This window comes from Orbilia oligospora (genome assembly GCF_000225545.1).
Source record: "Orbilia oligospora ATCC 24927 unplaced genomic scaffold scaffold00054, whole genome shotgun sequence".
In the NCBI taxonomy this organism is placed as follows: Eukaryota; Fungi; Ascomycota; class Orbiliomycetes; order Orbiliales; family Orbiliaceae; genus Orbilia; species Orbilia oligospora.
Genome location: NW_011645611.1, coordinates 244,744 through 267,403, shown reverse-complemented (window position 1 = coordinate 267,403; position 22,660 = coordinate 244,744). Strand labels below are relative to the sequence as shown.

The 22,660-nt window shown below is 44.7% G+C and overlaps 4 protein-coding genes across 4 annotated transcripts; all 4 read right to left on the bottom strand.

Annotated features, from left to right (window-relative positions):
* Positions 1-1,186: 1,186 nt before the first annotated feature.
* On the bottom strand, positions 1,187-2,692 carry AOL_s00054g95 (uncharacterized protein; the record flags this gene model as incomplete). Its single annotated transcript, XM_011121411.1, has 2 exons — positions 1,187-2,063; positions 2,118-2,692. The coding sequence occupies 2 exons, from the start codon at positions 2,690-2,692 to the stop codon at positions 1,187-1,189; spliced, it is 1,452 nt and encodes a 483-aa protein (XP_011119713.1).
* An 8,875-nt stretch (positions 2,693-11,567) lies between these two features.
* Positions 11,568-17,485, bottom strand: AOL_s00054g94 (uncharacterized protein; the record flags this gene model as incomplete). Its single annotated transcript, XM_011121410.1, has 8 exons — positions 11,568-12,991; positions 13,098-13,114; positions 13,176-14,372; positions 14,462-14,745; positions 14,811-16,643; positions 16,719-17,062; positions 17,142-17,237; positions 17,302-17,485. The coding sequence occupies 8 exons, from the start codon at positions 17,483-17,485 to the stop codon at positions 11,568-11,570; spliced, it is 5,379 nt and encodes a 1,792-aa protein (XP_011119712.1).
* Positions 17,486-19,002: 1,517 nt separating this feature from the next.
* AOL_s00054g93 (uncharacterized protein) lies at positions 19,003-19,572 on the bottom strand (the record flags this gene model as incomplete). Its single annotated transcript, XM_011121409.1, has 1 exon — positions 19,003-19,572. The coding sequence occupies one exon, from the start codon at positions 19,570-19,572 to the stop codon at positions 19,003-19,005; it is 570 nt and encodes a 189-aa protein (XP_011119711.1).
* A 494-nt stretch (positions 19,573-20,066) lies between these two features.
* On the bottom strand, positions 20,067-20,751 carry AOL_s00054g92 (uncharacterized protein; the record flags this gene model as incomplete). The annotated part of the gene is made up of 3 exons (XM_011121408.1): positions 20,067-20,099; positions 20,239-20,498; positions 20,622-20,751. 3 exons carry the CDS (start codon positions 20,749-20,751, stop codon positions 20,067-20,069), a joined length of 423 nt encoding a protein of 140 aa, XP_011119710.1.
* Positions 20,752-22,660: the final 1,909 nt, after the last annotated feature.

Below are 22,660 nucleotides of genomic sequence, written 5' to 3'. Positions count from 1 at the left end.
AAGGGGGAATAGCAAGGAAAGGGAGAAAGAAAATTTCACAAAGGATATTCAAGAAAACACGAGTATATAATTCGAGGCCTCAAGCAAAGCAGAGGAAAACAACAAATTGAAATTCCCACGAAAATGCAATAAAGATTTTTGACACCAATAATCCTTGAAATTTTTTTCAGTTTTGCCCCGAAGACTAATTAAAAAGGAAAAGGAAAAAAGAGGGGAAAGGGAAAGGGAAAATATTTCATACAGTCAGTAAGACAAGGTAGAATGTGAAGAGGAAGTAGATGAACAGAAGGAGCATGGGTATAATAAACAGAAAAAAAGAACGTAAGTAAAACCTGATTAAACTGTAAAGCTCAGAATATACAAGTGAAATAAGAAAGGGGAAACAAGCCACTCATGAATGCCAAAGTAAAAGCAACAATTGGTTTATCGGGATGCAAATTGGAGTACAAGTTGAATAAAAAACAAGATTTTAAATACCGAAACAGAGGGAATTCGTAAAGCCATTAGGGAATTGGGACAGAAACAGTTGGGTAATATTGAAACTTTGCCACCACCGTTTGTATGAATTTTCGGTATTTTTTTGGGCTTGTTTTCGGAAACCGAGAAAAGGAACGGAAAAAGGGAGTGAAGGGGCATCGTATTCTGGAGTCCCTATAAAGACTGGGTGAGCTGATGGTCCAAGATGATCCGCCGTCAAACCCAGGAGTAGAAGAGAATATAGACGAAAGATCGCTGTGGACGCCGCATAGAATGTTACAAAAGAACCGGGACAAAAAATAAAAAGGAGAAAAAGGAAACGCTAACATAATCATGCACGGAGCCAAAAATAATAACCATGGAGAAGAAGAAAAACCGGGGGAAAAAAGGGCTTCAAGATAACGCTCGATACTGATATCCCGCCGGACTGTCTAGATGTATGTCGTTGCAGGCAAATCGGATATTAGAACGAGAAAAGCGCTTGGGACCCAGAGAAAAGAAGCAATTAAACAGATCGTTCCGTTCGAACGAAAGAATTAAACTCCGATAGTGGAAGAGAAGAACCCCAGATAAAAACGAAATACTTTTATTTAAAAAACCGGCTTTTTTATCTCCTCCTGTGAATGGTAGACCGAAAGTGAACAAAGGTGTTTTGGTTAGTATAAGAACGCCGCAATGATGTCTATGGTGAGGAGTCAAAGGAATGGTCTTAGGCAACGATTTGGTGGCCATAACCAACAGCGAAGTTAGGGTACATCGATGGTGGCGTTGGCAGCTGAGGGAGTCGGGTATGGAAGCATGACACGCAGTTGCAACCCCCCTTGAATCCCTGCATCAAGAGAGGGGGAGAGATCCGGGATGGTGAGACTCTGGCTGGAAACTGGTGCTTTCCTCCAAAATGATGCCCCCAGTTGTTGATCGGGTACTCCCAAGCAGGAGTAGTAGGTCCAGACGAAGCCAACGAGGGAGGGGATGGCTGAGCGGAAGATGTCAAATCAGGACACCAGTAAGCGCCATCGTTCATCTGACTTTGACGGAGGTGATCACCAATATAGCCGTGGGGTAAAGCGGACTGAGGATGTTGCTGTTGAGGAGAAAATGTTTGGTTGGTGAAAGACATAGTGTGGCGGCGGTTGTTCATGATATTGGTGTTGATAGGCGTAAGAACTGGGGCGTGATGGACTTGTTTCTGACTAATAAACGAGTCCCAAGACGCCTTCCAAGAATCAAATCCAGTGTAACCTGGGCGAGCGACGTGGAGTTGCCATCCGATCGCGGCCAACCAGTCGGCCTCCAATTGATTGAGTTCAGTGACCTGAAGTCCGGTTACATCTGCCCAAGAACGGTTCTGAAAGGTGTTATCATCCAAGAACTTGCTGGCAAGAAGAAGGGAGATGGTGCACATTCGGTAGAGATGAGCCAACCCCTTATGTTGAGTAGTCGGAGGACAGTTGTTCATTCTATGAGACAAATAATCCAGCGACAGGATAACAGTGGAGGAAGGCAAGCGGGTGGACTGCAAGATGGTGAAAACAAACTTCTTGAAGGCCGAGACGGTTTGCTGGCTCTGAGACCCTGGGAGAATTCTACACAAGTTGTTAGTTTTGCCCATTAGCAGAGTGGGGGTCGACACAACGTACATTCCAATGGCCATTGAGGTAACAAACTCAGCCATATCCTCGATTTCGTAGTCCAACACTTGAGCGACACCACCAGTTGGCTTTTCCTCAGACTTAGCAGGAGCAGACTTGGCATCGTTGCGGGTGTTCCAGGGCAACTGCATATTCTCGTCGGACTTCATGCCGTTGAGAGGAGGAAGAGTGTTGCAGTTGGAGGGATGAGCGAGCCCAGGTGGGAACTGCAAACTCTGCTGTCGATACCCTGGGTGATACTGCTGCATCTGGTTGTAGCTGTCGAATCCAGACTTTTGATCATGCATGCCGTACATGCCATATTGATGATAGTACATGGATTCCGGAGGGGTGATGGGAAGTCCCGGTGGGGGACGAGCATAGAAGGATGGCATAATGGATGAAAGTAGAAGCCGAACAGGAACAGCCGAAGGTGAACAGTTCGATGTACTGTTCACGCCTTTGCTGGAAGCCACGAAAGATGGGTTAGCCCGAGCTGCTTGTGGGATGAAAAGATGACGATGGTTGGAAGATGATGTTGGTGTGCTGTGGGCAACACCAGATGCCACAATCCGTGAAGTCATCTTCAAAAATTCGCCACCAGAGTTGGGCAAGAAAAAATAACTTACCAGTTCCTAATTAGACTCCGGAAAAATTACCCAGGAAAACTGTTTCCAAGGGTAAAATTTAGGCGTGAGGCGAAGAATGCACGAGCAAATAGAATCGACACAAATAAAAAAATAAAAAGAAGCCAACTATAAGACAGATGACCAAATCACAAATCTATAACGATAGAACCAGATCCGTAACCAAAGGAACCACAAAAAAAAAAAAAAAAGGTATATCCGTTAAAACAAGAGGCTTTTATTGGGCAGACGAGAGAAAGTGCGGGAGAGAGCGTGAATGAGGAGATGACTGGCCAGTGAGAGAAACCTGCTCTGAAGCAAAAGGTGGACCAGATGTTTGAGTCGAAGAGGGAGGCGACTAGACCGGGGCAAACCAACGGTCAGTTGGAAAGGAGGAAAGAAAGAAAAGAAAAACTCTTAGTGCTGTAGACCGAGCATCCAGTTATATTTCGCCGATGTTTCCCAAGGTGAAGTAACAGATGTAATCGTTTCTTTTCCAATCTATCGAGACTTCAACTTGTTCTTGTGATGTTTCGGTAGAGTATAATAGTTGAACGATTGTTTTTGAAATCTGTGCAACTGGTATCCGAAGGATTGATGAGTGAAGCGTTGGACCGAGAGGAAATACTTAGTTAAAAGCTCCACTACCCGGGAGAAGATTCGAAATTGATTTCGAGAGAATAGATGCTGCGAAGAGAGAGGGTTCTGTTCCGTTCGCAATCCCAAAGGATTCAGAGGTACGCGGTTTCGATGGCAAAAAAGGTGACCCTTATGAGCAAGAAGAGCGAATTTACAGTAATGCACTAAAAAGAAACAAACTGGAAGCAGACAGCAGGGGTATCAGAATGATTCGAAGTTGCAGAGGTAATATCCTGGATCCGGTGCAGCAAGCAGCGAGATGATGGCTGGGAGGAGTTATTAGTATAGATTAGGGATGGCGTGGGTTTCCGAGCAGATATTATTGGGAGAAAAGACCTCGCGGCAGCAAGGACAACAACCGAAGAAAGGTGATGAGAAGGAAGAAAAGATATATATTTTGCTTAAACGAATCTACCGAACCAGAGTGGCCGTGAGAAAAAACCGTGATGCCAGAACCAATGTTGATAGTGGGAAGAATCTCCTGGTATAAGATCCCGTCCGTGGTTGTTTGTATAGAAAAATCGTATATATGTAGTAGGATTGCAGTTAGAGTGGTCGATTCGATGCCGGTGATGACGATGATAATAACAAATAGAAACAAGAGAAAGCCGAATTCCCTCCACTCAGTGAATGCGTCGAGTATAATCGCCCAAGCAAGTTGGCACTCCAAGTAAATGGGTTCTCAAAGGGACCGGGACTTTTTTGTGATATTGAGGATGGTGCAAAGATGATAAACAAGTTCGAGGTTCGACCTTTAAAACTGTTTCTTAGATCTTGTACTGTTTCCCACGAACGACCAAGAATAGACCGTTTCGAGATTGAACCGAGGGAAAGCGCAAAGCCGTGTCGAGAGAGAACTAGGAGCGATTAAGAACGTTTTGAGGTTTTGGTTTGTCGTAGCTTGCAGTCAACAGCAAGGTGACACACAGGCACGGAGTGAGAGGTAGGAGAAAGGGAGAGAGGCGGTTTGGGGTTGACGGATGAGGTGAGGTTGAAGAGGGAGGTGAGGGAAAGGGAAGGGTCTTGGTTTTAGGGAGATGGAGAGGATTGGAGGAGGAGAATGTTCCCACAAACAAAAACACTAACGATCACTATCTAAGGACTAGTAAGTGTGTGCATGTAAGTACCAGGACCACCCACCGCTGCAAGTAACTCTGCACTAACTGACCACCCTCCTCCCAGGGACTCTTCTCTTCTCTTCTCTTCTCTTTAGTTACTACTACTCTTTCGAGACCGGAGTGGGAGAGTGGGAGTGGATGTGGGCGTGGGTGTGTGGGTGGTGTGCACTGAGTACTCCGTTCTGTGTACATAGAGGTGGGAGAAAGAAGATGGATGCTGCCGCCGTTTCACCCTGGATAGTGCACTGCAGCACGAATGGAAAACTCTAGTGGGTTACTGGGAGAGACAAGAGCAAGTGCAGGAGGCAGCCAGAGACCAGGCAGGCCAGGCAGGGAACAGACGAGTGACAGCACCTTCACGTCGAGAGGGTTAAGGAACCGCAACCGCAGCAGCCAGCAAGAAGCCTGCTTAGCGTGGTGGGTTCTCCTGCTCTTCCCTGTTCTTGCTTGTTTTAAAAAAGGGCAAAGCCTGCTGGCTAATGCACGAAAATCAGCAGGCAAACGAATAAGAAATGAGAACGAGCAAATTAAGAGACATCCGTCTTCTCTCTTCTCTGCTCCTCTGAAAAAGCAATGAGGTTGCACTTCCCCCAAATCTTGACGGCAGCCGATCTTGTCGGTTCACCAAAAAGAAACAAATGTAAGAAGCAAAGGCCCTTCTCCATCAATACGAAATGACGGGCCTGTGATTCGATTAGCTTCAGGACATTACATACGTACATACATACTTCCTACACCGGACTGTGAGGACCTGCACACCCTCACACACACATCGGACGGACGGTGTGGATGTGGATGTATGTAATATGCCTGTACGTACGAATGAGCAAACGGGCTGAGCGGAGGCCCATAATGTCAGAACTACAGGATGCCAGGCCTCGAATCACCATATCATCACTACGTCGACCCCATCTTTTGCGTGGGAGATCTCGTCGAAAGGATTGGGCCGGCTCCATAATTAACATGCACACCTCCATTGCAGGTACAAGCTTCCTCATGGCTCCAAGTACCAGTATTCTGATAGTCAATTGATTATTACGGTTCCCTCAAAACCCATTATTATATCGATGGGAAGGTTGGGTTCGAATGCCATGCCAGCCCCAGTCTGTCAGTCCCACAGCCAACCGGCAGACCGCGGTGGAGGCGATGGAGCCAAAAATGAGGGGGTTCAAGGATGGGCAACGTTGCCCTCTTGCGTGTTTTCTGACATCTACCTGACGACGATATCATAATGTCATTGCTTTCCCGTCTGCCTTTTCTAAGGCAAAAGAACTGCAGAAGGGAAAAAAAAAAAAAAAAAAAAAAAAGTCATTCCTCTTTCCAGAGAATGAAGCCTAACTCAGATCTATGAGCTAACTTTAGTCTCGCTACAACTCAAAAGAGTGCCCTCCAAGTATCAAATAGCCCCGATCGAGAAGGACAGGAATGTTCGGAACGACTCCGCCTTCAACGCATGCGGTACCTCACTTCTCACCAAAGTCTATATGTGAATGCTGGTATCCCCCCGGTCAACGCGAACCACCTTAGAAACTAGGGGTTCAGAACAAAAGGCATCCCCACGTTTGGCCCGGCCATGCAACAATCTCGTCTCCCATTGGTGAGGTAATGGATGTCACTACTAATGCATGCAGTGTTCTGTATGTAGAGCTCAAGGGAAATGCTGCGGCTTCTACTGGTCAAGCGTCCAGATGCTGGCAAACATAAACACCCGATATTGTCCTTCTATTGGATCCGCCAGCGCTGATAAAGCACCTCCGAGCGAGTAAGAAAGGCAGTATTCAAGGGAAAATACCCAGAAACAAAAGCAGGAAAGCAACTCTCCCTCAGTCATAATTGAAATTGGCGGATGCACCTTCCTCTCATCACTAATATTTGATCAAATTTTAGAAATTTGAGCGGCAGCTTGCCCGTTCAAGATGGTGTCCGGCTCCTATATCGCGAGAGCCGGATCGTTAACGAGGAATTCCTCACAAAGAAAGAATAATTCAAGGTCTTGTTAGCCATCACATGTCCTATGCATGCGTGTCATATTGGTACTCTTGCCAGTCGTCGATACCTTGCTGCCAGGGTTACAATATATACGAGCAGAGGTACCCGAACTAGCCGTCGAATTTTCCAGATTTAGTGACCACTGTTTTTTCCTCCCGCCAGCCTTTTCCTTCCACCAAAATTGAAAAGCAAAAGAACAGGTAAGAAAAAGGAAAGAAGGATGGGTGAACAGGGAAGCAACCTTTTTTCCACTCGTCGACATGGTGATGACAACCCAAAAAAGAAACTGACAGGGCACCTGGTTGGTCGAAAAACATGCGAGCTCGTCACCTTTCCAGATACTTTTTTTTTTTTTTTTTTGGCTTTTCCACAACAATAAGGGTCGTTACAGGCTTAGTGTCGCACATGTTAATGGGGGGAAAGTGGAGTAGACAGGTCGAGACGATAATACCTTTCGTGCATCTGACCTGACATTTTATTTCGATTGACGATGAGCCAACCAGCCCGGAGACATTTAGGGCTTGCTCCTAGGACAGGAAAGATCACATTACGATACGATATCTACGTACGTATGTAAAAAATTATCTTCCCCTTCATCCCTTAACCCTTTTCATGCGGAAAAGTTTAATGTGATTTTCTTCCCTACTAGAGTATGTGCTGTTCATCTTCGCTTCTCGGAATTTGAACCGTGTCAAGAATCCTTATTGGCCTTGTCTGTCCGCGATATGATATGAGTGGGGCCATCTTAGTTTCACGTTCAAAATAGACAGGCGGAAGGTGGACCTCCCACTATATGAGCGACTGGGGGTAGGGCAGGCGCGTGTGGAGGTGAGCCCAGCGGCATGGGAAATGCAGATGGCGTCGGTGGACTGTTTTCAACGACACACTGCAAACAACCTTGCTTCCTATGGCGGAAACCACGGCTTGAATGAAAAGAAAGAGGCACCAAGAATCTGATTAATCGCTCTTCTTGTTCCCATCGCATCGTCGGTATCGATGCTACCACGGACCCGACCGGCTGGATGTTCCCCCAGATTTTATATTCGATTCGCCTTCCTCAACACGGCGCTTCCTACTCCCAATCCAACATCGCATTAACATCGACGTCAATATCAAATTAATAACCAAAAAAAAAAAAAGTCTCCTTCGGTATTTAACATTATCGAAGCTCCATTTTGATATTTTCAATACAAACTCGATGCCGCAGCTTGGCGTGGATCAGGGCGCAATTTCGTTTAGATAATGCTTCAACCCTGACCTAGTCGACTATTGCGTTGACGGGGCGCAATCAGTGCCTGAGAACCCTTAGCCAACCGCCCTGGCCTCTCCTCAGACAGAAAGTGAGAAAAACAATAACCCATATGACCGCCGTCGTCGATATCGACCATGGCCATGGATGGATCTTCAGGAGCAAGCCCAGCCACACTTCCAGAGTTCTGCCGCGATGACTCCGAACTACCATAACCAAACCGCTGTTTTCGATAAATTTTTCGAAGGAATGGGTATTTTGATATTTATCCCTCCGAATAACTAATGCAGGACGGTTCGTAATTTTAGCAGCGTCTTTTATTGATACCCCGGAAAGGGGATGAATACTTATTTTGCTTCAACGTCTGAGAGACATATTCCCAGAATATCATATCATTTTTTTCTTAAATTTTTATTTTATTTTTTTATTGACCCTACTTCGAAGACCTGTGCAGCCGCCCGCCCAGCCAATCATATGCCCATACCCCCGCCTTATGCAGCAACATTACAAGATTCCAAAGAGAAGCTGGTCAGCAGAATTAATTGAACCCTCAACGACATCCCTCCCTCTCTTTCTTTTGGTCTCCGTTCTTTTTTTTTTTGTGATCAGCCAGGCCATGCGAGTCTGATCGGACCCGGCGAATTTTCTTTAATTTTTTTCTTTTTTTCTTTTTTTTTTTTTTTTAAGGGTGAGTTTTCGTTCTTCAAGAATGAACCCTTCGTTTCCTCTAGTTATTCCCTCCAATTATTCCCTCTACACGGCGATCTCTCACTCCATATCCCTACTTTACACTAGAACCCCTCCCTTGCCTCACTTCCAGGTGTCAAATCCCGTTTCCAGTCTTGACATTTAACGTTCCTTAATAATATGCAAACTTTTCCCTTGTGTCTGAAGGGGAAAATTTTTTTTAACTCGCTCAACGTCACAAGAGGTAAAAGTCTAGAAAAAAAAAAAAAAAGGTAAAAAGGCAAATGCGGAAGCCAGGAGAAACAAAACTTTAATGACTTTTGTGTAGCCATAGGAAGTTAGCTTGGCACATTTCGAGAAGCCCAAAGTCGTACCTACGAGTAATCATCCTGCCTTCGGTTCACATCGTTAAACGAAAGCGTAAGCCCCGCAGTACGACGACTACGACAATCGTCGTTTGGGGGGGGGAACCGGGTATTCGAGGTACAGGAATAGTCACCATACATACTTAGGTAGAGCATCAAACTACTCACTGAAGATGTTAGAGGCTGCACATGTCAGATATGGCGCTCCCTACCCTTCGCATATTCCGTATATCGGACTAAGAACCCTTTACCCGTCACTTTGGTGTCGCCTCTTCGGATCGGTGCCTGGGCTGAAGGTTTTCCCTCACGGTCCAGCTGTCGAATAGGGTAATGGATTATTCTCGTGACGAGCTAGTAGGGATATGCTTCCCTCTTTATTCTCGCCTACAAGGTCTTTTGTATCGGCGTCGGTCTACAAGAGTATCTACTACAAATTTATATTCAGAAATATCAAATCCGACTGCTTAAACGACTAGTACCGTGTACGGACCGAGTACTTTTGACAGCTGTCGCCATCATCCCCCATTTGCCCTTTGGATTCGGCCCTACGCGGAAACAAGTAATAAATTCGATCAAGTCTCCCGCACACCCTTCCCGTTTACAGAATGTCGTTCCGGGCAAAGACCGACACATGATTTCCCTATTCCTGCTCATCCCCCCAACCAAAAGGGACCCCTTCCGACCTTCTCGAACGAAATACACCAACCGAAAGCATCCTTAAGCATATGCTCTTCGGTTTGTGACGGAGCGAAGAGGACATGACCCAATGATGGCGCATATCACACGGAAAGGTGGACCCTAAACACCACCACCTTCTCTGACCTCTTTGACTCACGACGTGCATTAGATAACAAGAATTACCATATTACTGGTCTAATGGAACCCATTTCGCACCTGCACCTGTCCAAAGGATTCACCGACATATGTCCTGCAGCATCGAATATCAAAAAAGAAAGAAAAATAGGTAATAACGTTCTAGTCTATAACGTTCAGGCTCGAGCGCTCGTGCAGAACGGAAAACAAAAAACAAAATAAAATAAAATGAAGTAAAATAAAATAAAATAAAAAAGTATCACGTTGTAGTCTGGTCCATGGGATTCGAACACGACAACAGATTTTCGTAAAACAGACCTGCAAAACTTGACAAATCTGCAGGTACTCGCATTTCAATCACGTTTTAGCATCCAGGTTTTTCCGTGAGACCAGCCTCTTTATTGACTCTGATGCGCCTCTTTTGTTTTTGGACTTGTCTCTCGACAATCACGCCTTCGGAAGCAAAACGAGAAAGGAAAAGGAGGGAAAAAAGGAAGTCCGGTTGTATGATTTATTTGTTTTCTATATGATGCGCATCCTGAATCGGATTAATTGTGAAGCCAGCTTACAGCGGCTGTTTGCCCAAGACAAAACGTAACGGTGTAAGCTTGGTACATACGTTGAGGTGGTACAATACTCCAACGTAACCAGTCCATCACTCCTCCTCCTTAGATATAAGGTATAGTACCAATGAGCAATGGAGTACATACACGTAAGTACCAGCTCATGATCAAACTATTGAGGCTATACTCGAACAATCTTAGATTCAAGATTTTGAAGGTGTAGGAATTTTTAGGATTAAATTTTTTTATTTTTTTATTTTTTCGTTCCCTCCAAGACAAAGCTTTGTAATTACGGACCACGAAGCTTCTCTTGACTCACGGATCCCAATTTCTTTCCCTACCAAATTAGCAATGACAAAATGAAAATTTATATCGATCGATCGATAAGGGATGCTACGTATGTAAGAAGGGAAGAAAAAGAAAGAAAAGAAGTTTTGTCATGGAGCCCATCTCGAAATGTGGCATCCCGAAAAAATGGAAGCGCAAAGAAAGAGGCAAGCTGCAGACTCTTTAGGCTCTTCAGTGCTCGTCTATGTCTGTACCCTTCGATCCTGGGTGGCGAAACGACCAAATCCATCTCGAGGACATACGTCAGTGATCTGATGGACCACCAGCAACAGAAAGGAAGAAAAATGGCGGAACCATGTCGGCAGATGCCCAGAGCCTTCACTATGGCCTATTTTTCACAAACCTATTGGTAAAACCATGCTAATATGCTATGCAAGGCAGGGGAAGAATTTTCTTTTACACTTTCTTACTGGATCGGTTGGATGGTGGTACTACCCAGAGCGCTCGTCAGTAGTACCAGACAGGAATTACATATCGATATTAGTAGGGGAAAGCTCATCTCCACCTTTCCTTTTGAGAAGGAGAGGATGTCACCGCAATTGAAGTTTTTTTTTTTCAGACGAGTTCGCCGGGTTGCAAATGGGTTCTGGAGGAGCGACAGATGCGGGGATGGTTGGGAGGAAGAGGAGAAAGCTACTAGAAAGAAAGAAAGGTTGGGATTAGAAAGGAGGAGCTCCTTCCAATACTTTGCATGGTCAAGCTACAAAGCATCCATTCAATCGATAGGGATGCAAGTGCTCCACATCTTACACGATACAGCAGAAGAAATTCGGATGGAAAAAGATCCCCCACTGCTTGCTGCAGAGGCTTGTGCTGTGCATATTCCTGCAGGTCAACGAAACTTGGAGTTTTCTTGTGAAAATGCCGCACAGAAAAGCACTGTCGCCTATTTTATTTTCCCGAGAGCTTAGATACATTGAAGGTTTTGATGATCTCTCTCCCTTTGAATTCCACACTAACCCGCCTAGGACCCTGACATAGCACTAACAAAATACAACATCAACGAAAACAATCACACACCTTCCTCTCTCTCTCTCCCTATCTCTCTCGTGATTAATTCCTTCATTTCTCGACTCGCAATCTTGGCCTCCTAGGCCCCTTCCTCTCCGGCCGCTTTGTTGCACCAATTGCCGCAAGTTTCTGATCAAATAGCGACTTCAAAAGGACGAAAGCCTTGAATACCTTCAACATTCCATTCGGATCCTCGAATGCGGCATGGTTGACCCTGGCCACGTCAATATCCCCTTCATATTCGCCCCCGAACCCAGCTTCCCCTTCCTCTGTATCCACCCTTTCCCCTTCTTCCATCGCTAGAAGCTCCAAAAGATCTTCGTCGGATCCACCAACATCCTTCTCCGCAAAAAAGTTTTTGATAGAGGTGACGATGGTTGCCAAGATCATCGAAAAGTCATTTAACATAAACCAAACATCATTTTTGCGTAAACCGTTTGCTACGACCAATGGATGCAAACTCCCATGTTTATAAAAATCAAGTAAATAAGCATTCCAATACCCACCTCGTGTATCAATGATTGGGATTGCAGACGACTCTAAAAAAACTCCATTCCGGGTCGACGTGGATAAGTCTTCGATCGAGGCGAACGAATCCGTTGCTCCAGATATTCTGAAAAACGTTGACCTGACATGGGTATCGTCTCCGTCTTTCTCAGAAATGGAGCTCCCAATTTCCTTGTTTGTGAACGGAAGGACATTATCCGGGATATTCTGACAATACTCTTTCGCAAATGTTGCGGCGTACCCCGTAAATGTCTTGAGGGTCTCCTCATTGTGCTCCTCAAGGGCCTCACGAGCGATCCTAAGCAAGGGAGGGAGGTATACGTCGCTCGGTGAACGCTTGATAATCTCCGTTCTGGTTTGGCCCAATTCCGTGGGAGCCTTGCATCGGCGCCGTCCGAAAATCTGCGCCATGACCGACATGAGCATTAAGGCTGTCCCTCGTGGCTTCTTATCTATATCCTTGCAAATAGTGTGTAAAACTCCATCTTTGAGTAAAGTATGGAATGCAAACGCATTGTTCTGCGTGTAATACAAATGGCCGACGAGCCCTGCAAAGTTGATGGGTATTCCTCTGGCGTCTATTAGATGCTGTCGGCGTAGGTATTCGATTGAGAATCGTAGATGATGCAACACCTGTTCCTTGAAGCTATCGCCGCCCAAAAATAGTCTGGATTGCGAAAGTAGCTGGTTGATCGCCTTCTGGGAATATATTGACTCCTGGGATCCATCGATGAGGGAAAACATGCGAAGAACCAATGATGTACTGATTGGGAAATGCCCCTGTAGCGAAGGTAGTCGAGAGCTGATAAGGCGATTCACCTTAGCTTGTGAAAGACCATGAAACACAACATTTCCAAACAAATCGAAGCCACGACGACCTGCACGACCCGAGCATTGACGGTATGCAAGAGCTGTGAGATAAACACTATCACCGACAAAACCGACAGTCTTGCAGGGCATGTTGATACCTAATCAATAATGTTAGCCATGGAGACCTTTACTTGTGTCAAAAGTTATATTGCTTGCCTAGTGCCAAAGTTCCAGTGGCGACGACGACCTGAAGATAGCCCATACGAAACAATGTCTCCGTCCTGTATATGCACTCATTAGAAACCAATATCTGATCTTGAGGTAAATCGATAATTAACATACGCTTCACGTAACCGACGACTCAAACCTGCGTGGTGAATACCAATTCCTCTTCGTAAAGCTGAAATAAAGTCCTCTGGAACACTTGCGTTTCTTAAAACTTTGAAATCCTCTTCTACATCGTAGTTGACTTTCCCAGTGAAGAGGAATTTCTCGTGCGGTGCATCCGGATCGAAAGTCGCCCATTTACTTACTTCTTCCCGTTCTTCTCTATTTTGCTCTTCCTTCATTGCGTCGATGTCGTCTTCCTTATTCTTGCTTTTCTTAGTTTGTTTCTTCTTGGTCTTTTCATCCGTTTTCATAGAAGCCTTTGATTTCGATTGCTTCAGGTATTCTTGATACTGTTCCATCTCTGCTAGGTATTCGCGATTGGTCTTCTTGAAGTGCGATTCTCCGTCTTCTAATTGCTTGAGGATTGCTTTAACAATCCTCTCCACCATGGTTCGATCATATGAGAATAGGATTGCCGGTAGAGCATTCTTGCTGTGCAGGCGAGCGAGTAATGAGCACGTTGTATCCTGTACAAGTTTGTCGTTATCGTGTGCATCGTCATCGTTGCCATCGTCATTCGTTTCTTCCTCTTGTGGTGGTGGTGGTGGTGAGGGTGAATTCGGTTTTGAAGGCGAAGAAGTTGACGACGGCACAGTAGTTTTCGGTTTATCCATAGTATCAACTGGCATCTTAGCATTTTGGGGACGAGTAAGTTCTTCCAGAACAGCATCAAAAGGAGAAAGAGAATTCGCCATCCATTTCTCTAATTCTCGTTTCAGCGCAGATTCCCATTTCACGACGTCCGCTTTTCCAATGATTCCACTGAAGAATTTTGTAGGGTCCAAGGCACTGCTAATTTTGAAGCTATCAGTTTGATGCTTCTTCATAAGTTTGTAAATTTCTAAACAATCTCTCGGCTCTAAAGTCAAGTCGGCTGGTAGAGCTCGGTTCTTCACATCTATCAGTGTCGATATGGGGTTGATCGGAATGAAATTTGGCTCGTCATCTAACTCCTCAAAGTGTCGCTTTTGGTCGAGTCCGGTGAAATTTGTGTCTGTCGGAGGTTGGTAGACGAACTTTCGAAGGTCTGAAAAACGATGTTTGTGCTCAATCATCTTCAAGTCTATGTTTGCGGCTTTCTGGGTTTCAACAAGCCAGTCTCTGAACTCTCCCGGATTACCAACTGTGGCGGAAAGAGCAATGATGGGGCTAGGAGTGGCGGTTAAGAGAATAAGTTTTTATATGACTACATATAGGGAGATGGTAGTCTAGTTCGTAGGAGGAAAGATAAAACTTACCATGGTGCGATTAGAAGAAGCTGTTCCCAGATAACACCATCATCGGCTTGCCCGATAGAGTGGATTTCATCGAAGATGATCCGCTTGATTCGTGGAGCCCATTTCGAGGCGTTATGTGGTGCTAGAAGTAAGATCTGGAGAATATGCGGCACTGTGATCAAGATTTGACATTTTTCGGGATGATTGATACGGTAATCCCTGGTATGGATAGCCCAGACGTTCTGTCCATCGTGGGGGTATTTTTTGTTGAACCGAGCGAGAACTTCAGCAGCGATTTGGTTCACCTGTTATTATTAAAGTTAGCGTAAAATATTTCTCTATTGAGATTATTAGCATTTTTAGCACTTACTAAAGCCTTTGTAGGAGCGACGTAGACGAGGATACCGTCATTACTTCCCTTCAAGACCTTCTCCATTGCGTAGAATGAAATAAAAGTTTTACCAGCAGATGTTGGCGCGACGACGAACACAGATTTATTAGCATCTATTTGATCCAGAACGTCTCTCTGCCAAGTGTCAGGTTGAAATCTAACACGGCTGTCTGGTGCTGAACCAAAGCTGCGGTCCATATACGGTCCGCTGTGTGTTAGTTGAAATTCAATTGGTGATATCCCAATCTGCATCCCTGGTTTGACACGAATATTCTCGAGAGTTGGCGATAGTTTGTCGGTGCCTGTGGGTGAGGTAGTAACCGGTTCGCCGAAGCCCATTTCAGCCCAAACCTTTTTGACCATGATCGAAACCGCTTTGGTGAGAGCCGGGGACGTCAATATGTGTCGTGCTTCATCGAAGATCAAGGCTGCGAGGTTCTTATGAGTTTCCTTCTCTCGTGTACTAATACTACACGCATTTCCCCATAGCTCCAGGAGGACTTTCATCTTGTACAATCTTGTTTCCAAGTAGACATAGGTTGATGATTCGCCCTTTAACTTTACCCGTTGAAATTCACTGATTTTCCCTAAAGCTACCATGGCAGCATCCTGTGTTTCGGCCTTTGTACGCGCCTTTTCGGAGAGCGTTACCAACTCATCGAGAACCCTGCCCCAGATGTCGTTGGTTTTATCTTCAGTTTTCTTACCCTTTGCCTTCATATTTGCTTCTCGGATAGCGTCTGCCTTCTTCATCGTGGGGGCTTTCTGACCGCCCTTCTGGTTTTTTGACGGTTTACCACTGTTTAAACTCTCATTCTCCATGAGTTTCTTAGCCTTACTACCTTTTCTAAGCTTCTCTTCCTTCTCAGCCACGATAATTAACTCCGGTTCGAGGATACCAGCGTTTTGTCCAGTGATAGATGCAGCATAACGCTGCATGTGAGTGTGGAAGATTTGATCCGAGCGGTTCCTTCGACTCTGTTGCCACTTATCTAATACTTTCATCTCACTCTTTAATGAACTTGTAGAATGCCAATGGGTTTTCTCTTGCGCAGCCCGATAGATGAGTTCAGGTTTCTCCAATACCGTATCGTCAACATCTAGCTTAATGCTAGCCAGGTGTTTATCGAAAGATTTGTGCTTGAATGGTAGTACGGCAACCCTCGTCGGGTTATCTATGGTCTTCGGGATGATATTTCCGCTAAGATCCTCTGTGTCAGTCGGGCAGAGCGTAATGCCACTCTGGACTCTGAATGCTTCTATCAAGCGTTGAAGGTCATCGGTTATCGTTTCTTCCGCGAAGGAGGGGTTGGCAAGGCAGTATTGGAAAAGACGGACGTCGATAAGATCGCAATAATTCATGTTATGACCGGGATATATCTGCTGGATGTCTGTGCAATGGCCTTCACTGATGAACACCGCAAGATTTTGGCATAAGGTATAAACGAAGCCAAGCACTTTGGTCGGGGTTGCTTTGGTGAATTCAACAGATGGAAGGCATCGCTGATTCAATGACAGGGTTTGGGTCAATAGAGTGGACTGTAATAGGCCAATTCCGCACGCTTTCATGAGCATTGAAGATTTCCAGTCTGTCTTTGATAACTTTGACATTGCCGCAATGATTAAGAGCTCGTGGGGATTTTTTGTTAGCTTGATTGTGTCGGGTAGGATTTCTTCTTTGACAAGCTCTGCTTTAGTGTGGTACTGATCACTTAGGGAAGTGGCGATGGTAGACATCTCTCCCTTGCACTTATTGGCAAAAGCAGATGTGAAATGGCCTAGCCCAGTGCCCTCAGCGACTAGACTCATTATCTATGGTAAAATTTAGGTCACATATTAGCTTTCGGGATACAGAGGCAGCTATCGAAGAGTACTGCATATTCTTACCTTCGAGTCTCTAAACTCTACTTTGTCCAGGAGGGCTACATTGTAACCTTGACTTAGCAGCTTCCAAAGGATGCCTGCTTGCATGAGCTGCTGGTTTTTGTTTTCATTTTCATTTTCAGGGAGCAAACTCGGCACGTCATGTGCTAGCGCAAAGTATGGCTTCCATTCTTGAAGGTATTCTTCGAACTTCGGATCGTTCAAGCTGGGATAATTGAAGACCTTGACGGCATTGTTCGACGGTATAGTCTCCTGTAAATGCCGCATGGCTGCCTCGCGGACCAAGATGTACTTCCATGCTTTTTTATCGCTTGTTTTAGACTGGTCAAAGCAGAGGTATTTGTGTTCTAATAGGACATTTTCTTTAGCTATCGCCTATCGGCTGTAGATAGATACCATAATCATATCGTGCGACTAGCAGCTTACCTTCAAAGAACACAAGGTGGAAATTACACCCTCGTTGTCGGAGATTAGATAGAAACCTCTCGAGGGCATAGATGGCAGTAATAACTTGAGGGCCATCTAGGATTTCCCAAAGAATTTTAGTTTAAATGAGTTATCATCGAAGGTTTTAGAGCTTACTTACTCTTTGAATTTATTGCGACCCTCTTGTCGCTGAAAATGTGACGACAAAGCGAATCGCCGTCGATGAAAAAGAGCTCTTGTCCGGCATAGTCGCCAACCAAATCTAGTAGTAATGGCCGGAGTGATGCATACCAGTCAGAGACTTGTTCTAGGCACTCGTATTCTGGGTCGTCGGGGATATCCATGATGATAGGTGCCGATACGATAGCGTACTGGACTTTGACGTATCAAAATCAGTGAGTGAGAGGTATGCGTCGTTCTGTTTTTGTAGATGAGTGCGAGATAGTAGGAAGATGAGAGAGGAATGGTCTAGTTAGCGTCAACGGAACGGAAAGAATCCTAGATCTCTCAAGTATACAACGCCAGCTCAGCAGCCTTATAAACACATCCAATATACTTCTACATCATGGCCCCACCCACCAGAATATGCCTGAAGTCACTTCCTGGCCTATCAAAGCTAAGTATCTAAGTGGCTATCTTTCCCTCCAAATCTTAGCCTTCCTAGTATATATGTACTTCTAACAAAGTATTCCGTGAACCCCGCTCTAGATCTGCGACATTTACGACCTGAATTTGATAAAGCGACTGCCAGCGAATACTATGCTGCGATCCATGGATCCAGTAGACCAATGGTTCACTACATATGTCGTGCCACAGAACTAATGCATTGACACCCCTCTTCAGATGGGACCCATAAGCCCATTGCATTAGAACACGCGGCTGGAGTTAGAATTCAATATTCAGGCACCATATAAATGCATGTTTGCTGCAGCCCTCCCGTGCCGCCAGCCATCCCTGTGGATTCGAGGCTACATCCTTGTCAACATGTTTCGACGGTCGACATGCAATGTATGCGCAATGCAAATACTGGGAAAGATTAATACCTCAGTTTGGATTCAATTCAAGCCTGTTTAATAGGTACTTCCCATGAACTCTGATCGTGTATTCAATATTCATCTACAATCGGGGTTAGGTGTCTACCACTTAAGGCCAATTGCAAGGCTCGTATGTCTGCTCACAATCTACCAGCCTTTGCCCTAAGTACCAAATGCAACAACTTGGCAACACATTTGATTCCTCCTTCCCAAAAAATCCAACATGCGTCGGCCGGTTGCACCCGAAGCCGGCCGACGTAACACAAACGATACTTGGCGAACCGACACTAACCAGCCCCAGAAAAATGCCTATTTGGGATCCTGCACTGCACTTCATCTATGTAGAGCTATAGAGATGGGTGGCCTGTGAGCGTGCATAAGAGATAATGGGGAGAGATACTATTCTTTTTCCTGTTGATCGACACCTGGTACAAGTAGAAAGCTTTGAAAGTTAGTTTTATTCTCTTCGTATATATTGCATGTATACGTACCCAAAACTCCACGTTGTCAAGCACAGACGCTTAAACAACAACTTCGATACTGCGGCGAGTAACTATACGGTGGCGCTTGTTCTTCGATATATAATATTGACAGCCTATCCTATATACGTGCTGTTAAGTATAAGAGAAAAGAGGAAGAAAAAAGACCCGATACCTTCCAGAGTGATCCTATAGCCCATAATAACAAACACTCCCTCATAATTCATAACATGAATGAATACCCGCAAAAATATATATATATCCATTATAACGACGCTCAAAGTGTACGGGGAACACAGGGGGGAAAAAAGGAAAGGAATTAAACAAAGAGAATAAGCAGAACTATGATCACCCCACATCCCTCCCATCCCTCCCCGTCCCCCCCAGCGACTCGTACCGAATCGGTACCCTCACAGGCCCATCCCCCGTCATGACCCACATATCTCCTATTTCCACAACCTCTCTCGAATGATTCTGATTCCTATAGGCTTCCCTCACAATATCTCTTACGAATCTATCATGCCTGCTATTCCTTACATTCGTACTACTGCTCCCTCGCGTACTAGGCCGAGACCTTCCTCCTCCTCCAAGACTCGGTGTATTAATACTCCCACCCCCCACATGTAAAGGTACAACAGGAACCGGAGGAATCACAATTTCCCTCAAGTCATGCAACTCAGTATCACTCCTCTCAACAATATCCGTTGTAGTATACGTGATCCTAGTAGACCTACTATCGATCTTTTGAACCCTAATAGTATCCCCCCTCCTTCTGCATATGCAGCAATTAAGTCGTGATAACACCAAAGGATAAAACGATCCTTTGGGAAGTAATAATATCGCCTGTCGCATCATTGGTAAACAGGCGGTTAATAGGCCTAGGGCGATTTCAATGTGTCCTAGCGCGTTTACCGGCATCGCGTAGTAGGTTCGATCGAATGAGGCGTATAGGACTTTAAGGTAGTATAGTCGAATCCCAGACGCTATACAAGCTCTATCCCTCTAGATTAGTCCATATACAAGGAATAAAACAAAGTAACAGGGGAAATTTTAAAAGAGAAGAAGTACTCACAAACCTCCCAACAAAAACAACCCACTAACCAAAACCTTCCTCCCAACCTCCAATTTCAACCTCCAAACCACACTCAACGGCAACAAAAACAAAAGACAATCTGTCGTAATCCCCACAATTGTCAACCCGGTCACCAACTTAAACGGATCCATACATTTATTCTCTTCCCCGATCTCAAGTCGATATCGTAAATCATACCCTGACCGTACAGGTGAGCACTGTACCGCTGATACAATAATGTATACAGGGAGGTATAGTATATGAAACACGAAGAACACGTAGAGGACCTTGCGAGCGACGAGTTCAGAAGGGATGATGCGGATGTAGAAGAACATTATCGTCATGTGAAGGAAGAATGAGGTGATTCCATAGGCTATCTGGTGGAAGTATCCGATCTATTACCCTCCCCTCCCCTTCAAGGGTTTCCATTAGAAACATTATTTTTTTTCAAGAAAAAAAAATGTAGTAAGCTTTATATGGCGGGGAAAGGAGGGGGGGGAAGTTCCATGTACCATATACCCAAAGTCGAGTTCTCCGTCAGTAGCAAACCAGATATGTCGTCCTATCCCACTCATTTTGGCCGCTAGTATAGTAGTCGATCCGAATGCTGCAGCCACGACCCATGTTATCGCCGAAAACCAGTCGTCAAGTCCAAGACGTGTTGCAGTTCCGAATCTTGCCAGAAATCTGAGTACCACGCCTACCAGCGGGATAAAGATGCATAACCAGGTGATGACCAGTAGTTGGGTCGGGAGGTCTTTGGGGACGTAGTCTGTGTATATATCGTTAGATCTTTGATATGTATTTTTATGGAAAAGAGCGTTACTTGTGAATATGAAATGCAGAGTATATAACATGGTAAAAGTAAAAGTAAAAGAAAAAAAGAAATACATACTAGGGTTTAGTACCTGGTCCCTCAAGATATCCTCAGGTATCACAATAGGCAATAGTCCAGCTTTACGCACTAATTCATCCCGCTCAGAGAATTCGAGTAACCGGGTAAGGTTCACACCATTCGCCGCCATACCGTCTGTCGAACTGGCGTCGAAGATGTATAAGTATATATATGTTCCACAAGAGCAAAAAAAATAAGGTGACAATAAGACAGGGTGAAAGGAGGGGAGAAGAGGGGAGAAGAGGGGAGAAGAGGGGAGAAGAGGGGTAGAAAACAAAAGAAAGGTAACTTGACAATAATATACCGAAATACAAAGAACCCCCTCAATGAAGTACCGTAAATATGAAGTCGTAACGCCTTCGTCAACTTGCAGGATATCAGTGAACCGGGTAACGGCACCAAATCCACATACCATAAACCAAACCCCTACCGCAGCTCGTCTATGAAACAGCCAAGGCGATATCTCTTACCCCGGCCTTGGACATCGATATAAGCTTCTTCTAGTCATATAAAAAAAGAACGGGAGAGGAAGAATAACCAAAAGAGAAACAACCATCAGAATATCAAACGGAAATAAAGAAAAGCCTCCCTACCATATATGTAGGAAGCCTCGGCCGCCATCCAAAACCACCAACTAGGTAGCACTTAATCGAGAAATGCTATAGTTATCGAGCGGGGCATCTCTTCCTCCAAGATCTAGCCAATCAACTACCAAGTCGTAAACTCATAGATTAGAAAGTCAACGTCGATCTAGCTAAGACCCTTCCCCTCTACCCCTCTTCAATATTACCGGAATTATATATGTGTGAAAATATACATACCTAGTAGATAAATATCTATTCAACTGCCCCCGGTTTGCCACCCTAAAAGGCTAGGTCTTTAACTCCTAAAAGCACAGAAACAAAATACCCATAATACCGAAATATCACGCCACCTTCAAGGCAGGAGACGAAGGGGGCAGCGAGGAGTATAAACGATTTTAGGAGTAAGGTGTGTTTAAGAGGCCGTTAAACCACTTTAAGTTCAACAATAACCTAAAAAGATAGCAAACTAGAAGAACGATAAAAGAAGATCGCAAAGTTGCGAGAATAAAAAAGGAAACCCGATATTAAAATGCCATATCAAAACATTCTATGTAACGTACCTTAAACACAACCGGGCCGAGGGAAGATTAAAAAAATACGAGCCCATCTTCAAACTCTTATTCTTCCTTCTAGCGCATAAAATTGCTAGCTATAGCGCCCAATAAGTATCCACACATACACACGACTTACATCATGTTGCAGAAACGACGCAAGGGGCTCTTTCGTCAAAATCTTAAACTGTCCAATACTAGCGAGTCTCAAGCGAAGCATGTTGTCAGGAGTCAAAAAGTAAAGGATGGTGAACTGGACCATCTGATCAACTTTTTGAGTCTGGAACGTTGAGATAGATCGGGAGGGGAGGCGGGGACATGATGCATCTAGCAAAGTTAGATAGTATTGTCAACATCATAGTAGCTTTTGTGCATGGTTAAATGTACCTATATCAAAGGATTCTTTACATCCCATCTGTTCGTCTGTAATTCGACAATTCTATCCTTCTTTTCGATAACTATCCTCGAATCAACCATCAAATTGTGGTGAATAAACATGGATCCCCCCAGAATACCACATCGTATCGATAACCGCTTTCTCTCGAAAAGCCTATGAAATCATTGAGTTCCATTTATTTTCTTAACTCTTGAAACCCTTTTCTTAGAGACCATGATAAATGCGCATTTGCAAAAAAGGTATAGATCCTTCTATATCTATCTGCTGTATAGCCATTCGTTGCCTAATTATAAATTTATCTCTTTTTCAACCCCGCGGATATAATAGTCCAAAACATCGTCATCCCTGGATTACATTGAAGGCTTCGAGACAAAAAAAAAAAAAGAGGACCTTCCCGTCCTGACTATAGCTTAACTCTCTTCGGAATAACTATACCAAACGACTCATGGCAAGTATACCTATAGGAGGCGGGAAAATAAAAAACAGAAAAAAACGGCCGCGACACGC